Consider the following 7,566-nt stretch of genomic DNA (forward strand, 5'->3'; position numbering starts at 1 on the left):
AATCAAAAAGTTCAGCAGTGTTCAATAAATTAACCCGAGAGGTGAACGCGGAGCTGTCCACCTCGTTGCGTGGCGGGGGGGCCCCGAGGTAGAAACGCGGGACCACCAGCTCATCAGTGACTGGCCATCCCCCTCTCCCGACTGCAGGGACGTCGAAGTCTTCCAACGTCCATGTCCCCGAGTCACCACCAGACAAAATGTTTCCCCCCCCCCCCATCGTCTCCTCTTCCTCACAACACTTGGAATTTCCACGACGACTGGTCTTTGTAATCCAAACAGTCCGCGTTGAAGTTGAGCTTCCAGGAAGCGGTCTGGTCCTTATAGTCCAGGCAGTCCGCGGGGCCCCCGAAGCCCAGCCCCGCGGAGGCTCCGTACGCCGAGGCGGAGAGGGTCGACGCCGAGTTCAGGTGGCCCGACACCCCGTTGCCGCCGCCCCCCATGGGGCTCATGGTGGACCCCGCCGCCGACAGCTGGTGGTGGTGCATGGGCGAGAGGTAGGAGCCGCAGTCCATGCCGCCGAAGTAGGACGAGGAGCCCGTGTAGCCCTGGTTGTATCCCGACGCCTGGCTGTAGGTCATGGGGTATGAGCGCTGCATGCAGGACGACGAGGAGGTGGAGAGCGGGTCGGCGAGGGGGGAGATGGAGGCCGGGCTCCAGATGGAGACCGGCGCGGCGCTGCTGCTGCTGCTCACGGCCGGGATCGGGGTGCTCGAGGGCGGCGTGTACTGGCCGCTGGCCCCGCTCTCCGAGCTGGCCTCCCGGATGGGGGAGCCCTTCTTCTTGACCGGCCGGGCGGGCTTGTTGCTCTGGGCGCCGCTCTGTGACTGCTGGGCCTGCTGGCGACACTTGGCCCTCCTGTTCTTGAACCAGACCTGAGAGGAAAATGGAGATAAAAATAGATTTAGTTGTATTTCATGAAAGTCTATTTAGCACATTATTTACTCGATTTCGTTTTGAAACCACAAGTTTTTTTTTACTGAAGTACTAGTAGTAAGTACTACTTACTTTTTTATTCACACTATTTTATGCTGAAACAACAGTTAAAAGAATAGGCCTAGACTTTACCGACATATCGTATCGCTAAACGCATGTAAATATTGAATAAGTATTGATTATAATATTTATCAGTCAAGAGGGACCTTTCACACCAATATCTCTCCCCTCACACATATCAAACATTATCACGCATAATTAAGATAAGACAAAGCTCGAGGCCCCACCTGCACGCGGGACTCGGGCAGGTTGATCTTGAGGGCCACCTCCTCGCGCATGAAGATGTCGGGGTAGCGCGTCTTGGCGAACAGGTTCTCGAGCACGTCCAGCTGAGCGCGCGTGAAGGTCGTCCTCTCGCGCCTCTGTTTCCTCGGTGTGGCTGAGGGACAGAAATAGTACCACGAATAAGAAAACGATGCAAAAAAAATATATATACGGATAAATACAGGGGTTTATGTTAAAACAACTTTACTTGAATTCACTCGCTGTTGTTTCCTTTTTTATTTGAGTTGAACTCAAATTGAATTATTTGCGATTGAATACTGTGCTTTGACAATACTGTAGGCTGTATATACAGGCCTATATATATTATTACATTTATTTATGCAAATTGTTATGTATTTATTCCGTATTTACCCTCGAACAGTGCATGATTAACTGTGATTGTTTTCATGTTTAAACATCGGTTGAGTTAATTTATTCCTACGCGGTTGTGGAGGAATGACCACACAGCCACTGAAGCTCAGCGGACAACAACAAGCCATCAACTGAAACAGGGCTCATCATTATAACGAATTAAAAGCGAGCCCGTACCTGGGTATCCGACGGAGGGATGCAGGAGGTCCATCCCGGAGGACAGACTCAGCCCGTTCACCGTGTAGGGCGGCTGCTTCAGATAGGACATCATGTTCGCGTCCGGGCGGGCAGAGACGACGGGCGAGCGGGTCTTCTTATAATCAACTAAAAAAAAAGAGCAAGAAAAATCCTCCTTACATCCGTTTAGGGTCGCGGTGGGAGACTCAACCGATCAGATCCAAGCCACCTGAGCGAGAACACGAGACGAAGAGGAAGAGAGATGTGTGTGTGTGCAAAGAGCGGAGCGGTGAAGGAGTCAGACTCTGGCGTCTGTGCGCGCTCTTTACGCGGCGAGGTCGGGTTTGAAATGTGGGCGTCCGGTGCGCTCTGCGGGCTCTTAAAGGCGCGCGCGGAGACCCCCAGCTGTCTGCCCGGACTGAGGATGCTCTGTCTGCTTGACAACGTTTACGCCACAGCCCCCACCCCCCCACTCACCACGCACACACACACACACACACACACACACACACACACACACACACACACACACACACACACACACACACACAGGCAGAAACACACACACACACACGCAGGCAGAAACACGCACACACACGCAGATACACACACACACACACGCAGAAACACGCACACACACGCAGATACACACACACACACACACAGGCAGAAACACACACACACACACACACACACACACACACACACACACACACACACACACACACACACACACACACACACACACACAACACGCAACAACATTACAACTCGCGCCCCACCCCTCCCCCCCCGTCCCCTGTCCCCGTCCGCGTGGACGCGCACCCGCTCAACCCCAAGTGACCAAAACCAAACATTATGTCGTTAAAATGCGCGCACTCGCTGAGCTCCTCGCGGGCGCAAATTAGCATATACCCACAGGTTAGAAGTGGCTAAATAGACAAGTGATTGGGGGGCCATTTGCAAAGACAAAGACCACTGTTGACCGATCAGTGAGGCCGATAACAAAAGATCCTTTAGGAAAGTAACAAAAAGACGCAATACGGGAAAGCATTCAGATACAATTGAACGCTATTTTCGTTTCTATTTGGGGCCATTGTTGGTTCGCTCAAATGCTTGTACATTCAAATGCGGGAGAATTAAAATATGAACGGAGGATATCTGCCAAATAATTAGGAAAAGTTGGAGGCAGTCCTCCCCTGAGTGTGTTTCTTACTAACATCACCCACACTCCCAAGGGCGGTTTCCACCTAATTAATTACGTCGGTAATTAGATTTAGGAGGTGAGACTATCGAAAAGTGTTGATTAGAAAAACGACACTTAATCTCAGTCTAAACAAACAATGAGAGGAACGTTTCACGCAACAGGTAAACTGCAAGTGGAGATGTGTTGAGATTAAATGAAAATAAAGCATCGACAGGCCGATTGCTTAATTTATCCTAAAGCCCAACACCTTTGATCTCTTACTTGTGTATGAAATAGAAAAAAAAATATGCTATTTATTTATAATTGTTCTTAAAATAATTCTAAAGCAATCTCAAATTGTTACGATTATTCAACGTTGAACATACTACAACATGAATCCACCAAACAATACAACAAATTAAATAAAACATTAGTAAATGTTTCCATATTAAAAAAATAGTTTTTGGGGGGGGCAAAAAAACACACTTTCTGCAGAGGCCTCGTTTTAAAAGGCCATCGTTTTAAGAGGAGACCCCCTTACCTGCAGAGGGACTTTAGGGGTCTGGGGGTCCCCGGACTGTTAATTCTAACACCATAGGTTCCTACACAGCCAATAACGGCCACCTCGTCTCAATCTGTCACTTCTCCACCCAAACTCTCCGTCTACCGGTTTGCTCCACATCCGTTCAATAATAATAATTACCCTGTCCGAGAATTAATTATTATTGGCTACTGAGGATTTTTTTTTTTTCTGTAAAAAAAAAAAAAATTAACGAGATAATCCGGACGGCACGCGCTGGCGTGATTACAGGACGCCAGCCACGACTCCGCGCGCTCCGCATTCGTCCCTGATTAATTTTCTGCGTCACGAAAATAAAACAAAGAGAGGCATTGTGTTTATGAGACCAGCTGACTGCCCAGACAGCCCCCCGCCCCCCGCCCCCCGCCCCACCTCGACACTCACTTTCCCAAACGGACAATATTAACTTGTTTACGTTGCACTGAGAGAACCGGTGAGCCCAGCAGGCCTGTATTCAACCCAACGGAGTTGTTATGGTTCTATCGTTATTAAAACAAAGAATGACAAAAAAAACATTAATAACAAATAATAGACAATAATAACATGCAACATTAATAATAATTGTTATGGTAATAATTATAGTACTCTTTATTATTATTGTGATTATTGTTATCAATATTATTAATATAATATTAATAATAATAATTATTATTATTTTTATATATTAGGTCAAAGTCCTTGTCATAATAATCCAACTATTTTCTAATAATAATAATAATATCAACCCGTGATGGATCATTCAGATGAGGGATAATTCATAACGGGGTTTTACAGAGGTCCCAGATTATAATAGGTCTGGAGGGCCCACCCTCACCCTGATCAACAAAGACGATGATTAAAAATATCACAACAAACCACAATTATCAAAGTTAAGGCCTATACTCAAAGATCTGAGACATACCAGTTTTATCCCTTGCATTTGGAAATCCGTAATCCAGATATCCCGAAAAGACACTTAAGAGACTGCACGCGGGAGCTGGGATCGTCCTCACCTATTTTTTTTATGTTGTTTAGCAAATTGTTAAGTGATTTTATAGCAGCCAATAGCATGAGAGAAACGATTTGTGAGGCAGACACGCGGAAGGTTGCAGCTCAGTGTCAAGTGTGTGATTTGTCACTAATTGCAGAACATAGCCTGCAGCTTCAAAGACACATTGAACGCATTCACCAATATAAATATTAAATAAGAACATATTACTTTCGCACAGCAATTGGTGGATATTATTTACAAAATGTGCGCTTCGAGCGACACATTTTCGAGCGCTTTAGGTTTCGCAAAAAGGAGTGAAAATAACTTTTACGGTTTCATTTTGTAACCCTATCAAGGAGATTAAAACGTGTCCGTGAATTACCCCTTCCCTCCACCTCTCTCTCTCGCTCTCTCTCTCTCTCTCTCTCTCTCTCTCTCTCTCTCTCTCTCTCTCCCCTCTCTCTCTCTATCTTTCTGTGTGTGTGTGTGTGTGTGTGTGTGTGTGTGTGTGTGTGTGTGTGTGTGTGTGTGTGTGTGTGTGTGTGTGTGTGTCGCTCTCTCTCTCTCTATCTCTCTCTTACTATGTCTCTCTCACACTCCCTCTCTCTCGGTCTCTCTCTTTAGCTCTCTCTCTCTAGCTCTCTCTCCCTCTCTCTCTCTCTCTCTCTCTCTCTCTCTCTCTCTCTCTCTCTCTCTCTCTCTCGCTGTATCCCGTTATCTCTTGTCTCATTCTATCCTATAAAACAAATGAGTTACATGTGTTTAAATCGATCTGTTTAATTGGTTATCTGAATCGCTGAATCGATTTCATTTAAAGGCCATAGCTACTTATTTCTTTATAATCCAGGTTTTCAGCGTCTGGCGTTGTTCTCGCTCTCCCCCTCCCCCACCCCATCATGTTATATGGAACAGGTTGTATTTTGGATTAGTGTCGGAGTTTCTTTATCAAGCAGGCCAATTGCAAGATGCTCTTTTATCGGGAGAATGCGAGAAAAATATTTCAGATTATAAAATAAATAATTAGACGTATTATTTAATACATTTACGTCTGTCTGCCCTTTTTTGTTTGTCTGTCTGTTTATTTGTTCGTTATTTAATTGTATAGGCCTACATTGTGTCTTTTGCCGATTTAAAATAATGCACATCTTATTTGCCTTCACATGGGCTGCCTCTCATTTATGCACTTACTTTTCCTCATCATTTGTGACAGGAACAACAGTGACATCTCCCCCAAACGATTAGCCAAACAAACGCGCGACGCAGCCTGCAAATTGCTCCCGGTCCGCCCCTGTGCTCCTACGGCTAGCCACAACATGCTAACCCAGGCCGCTATATACCCTCCCGCTGTGGCTCTTTCATCTCTCCTCACTGTGATATATAATTCATCAGAGAAAAATATCCTCACAAGCCCCCCCCCCCCCCCCCCACTCCCACTACCCCCCATCCCTCCGTCTTCCTCCCTCGGGGGAGAGTTTGAGCTAAACGGGGCTGTGATTGTGAAAAGGTGAACAGGGGCTTGTTAATGTGTGTGAGTGATGAACCCTCCCTCTCCTCCCCTCTCCTCCATCCCTCTCCTCCCCTCTCCTCCCTCCCTCTCCTCTGTCTCCTCCCTCTCCTCCGCTCTCCTCTTTCTCTTCTCTCCCCTCCTCCTCCCCTCTCCTCCCTCTTCTCCATCTCCAACCTCTCCTCCCCTGTGCTCCCATCTCCTCGCTCTCCTCTCTCTCCTCCCTCTTCTCCTTTCCCTCCCATCTCCCCCCCCCCCCCCCCCCTTCTCCCTCTCCTCCTTCTCCTCCCTCTCCTCCTTCTCCTCCCTCCTCTCCTCCCTCCCTCCTCCCCTCTCCTCCCTCACTCTTCTCCAGGGAGAACAGGCGCTGTTGAGGAGTCTATTCTGCATTCTACAGAGAGACGGGTTGAAGGGTTCGGGGACGGGGATAGACTCATGCACAGATATCTCTTCGATTCCGACCGCCCCTTATAGGCTATATTGGCACGACTGCATGTCTGTGTCCTGCTGCTATTTCCCCTCCCGTCTGGGATAAAAGAAGTCTGTCTTATTGAAGACTTATCTGAAACGTGTGGAAGTGTGTGTTTTCTGCAGTAGGGTTATGGCTGAATGCTGTGGGGGGAAAAAGCCCACAAATTGATACGAAACCGAGAGTATCATACCGAACAGGATTATTATGAAGAGCACAGTCAAAGTTACACTTAACGAGATTAATTTACGTTTGCTGGTGGTATTTTGCATACCGCATGGAGGGTGGGGGAGGGGGGTTGGGGGTGGGGGGGGCTCCGTAGCTCAACCATGTAGGCAATATGTGGTCGCCTGCATGGTTTGATTCCCATCTGTGTTCCTGTATGCTCCATGTCATTTCTGCTCCTCTCCAACCCGGCTCTCCTATGCCTCTCCACACCGGTCCCGGATAGCCGAGTCTCCAGATTAATCTTGATTACTCCTCACCCAGAACCAGTATGTGTTGTTCAGCTGGCCTTCCCAAGGTCAAATCAATGACTTGGCCACCTCAACACAGCCCATCTGTCACGCACACACACACACACACACACACGCACGTGCGCGCGTGGTACACACACACACACACACACACACACACACACACACACACACACACAGCCTCTCTCTCTCTATATGTACCATGTGACTAGGGTTTGCCATCTGCACTATATATCCATATTGGAGGATGAGTGAAGACAATATGTATTGATGGTTTTACAGTTTGGGTCGCCGGCGGAGTCTATTATGCATTTATTGATCTCTTAATAAAGATGTCAAGAAGCCCATAATGACAGGTGTTCATCGCTAGGCAACAGAGGATGATCCAGACACGGCCGCTGCGTGGTGGATCACTCGGGGCTCTGTGACACGGCAGGCAGAGCGCTGGCTAATTGGTCACAATGGAAACCGAGTCGTCGATGGCATCATAGCGATCGGCGCTCCCACACACACACACACACACACACACACACACACACCCCTCTCTGCTCGTGAGATCCACACACACTCACACT

The 7,566-nt window shown here is 47.8% G+C and overlaps 1 protein-coding gene across 3 annotated transcripts; it reads right to left on the minus strand.

Moving 5' to 3' along the window:
* Positions 1 to 230: 230 nt before the first annotated feature.
* LOC311363634 (homeobox protein OTX2-A-like) lies at positions 231 to 1,900 on the minus strand (the record flags this gene model as incomplete). Of its 3 annotated transcripts, none has more annotated exons than XM_084483592.1 (3): positions 231 to 872; positions 1,221 to 1,372; positions 1,807 to 1,900. In XM_084483592.1, 3 exons carry the CDS (start codon positions 1,898 to 1,900, stop codon positions 231 to 233), a joined length of 888 nt encoding a protein of 295 aa, XP_084339718.1. The 3 variants fall into 3 exon arrangements, with proteins under 3 accessions (XP_084339718.1, XP_084339716.1, XP_084339717.1); XM_084483590.1 differs by having other exon boundaries at positions 1,221 to 1,396; XM_084483591.1 differs by having other exon boundaries at positions 1,786 to 1,900.
* Between the last annotated feature and the right edge of the window lie 5,666 nt (positions 1,901 to 7,566).

This window comes from Micromesistius poutassou (genome assembly GCF_964030765.1).
Source record: "Micromesistius poutassou genome assembly, chromosome: 19".
Lineage (NCBI taxonomy): Eukaryota > Metazoa > Chordata > Actinopteri > Gadiformes > Gadidae > Micromesistius > Micromesistius poutassou.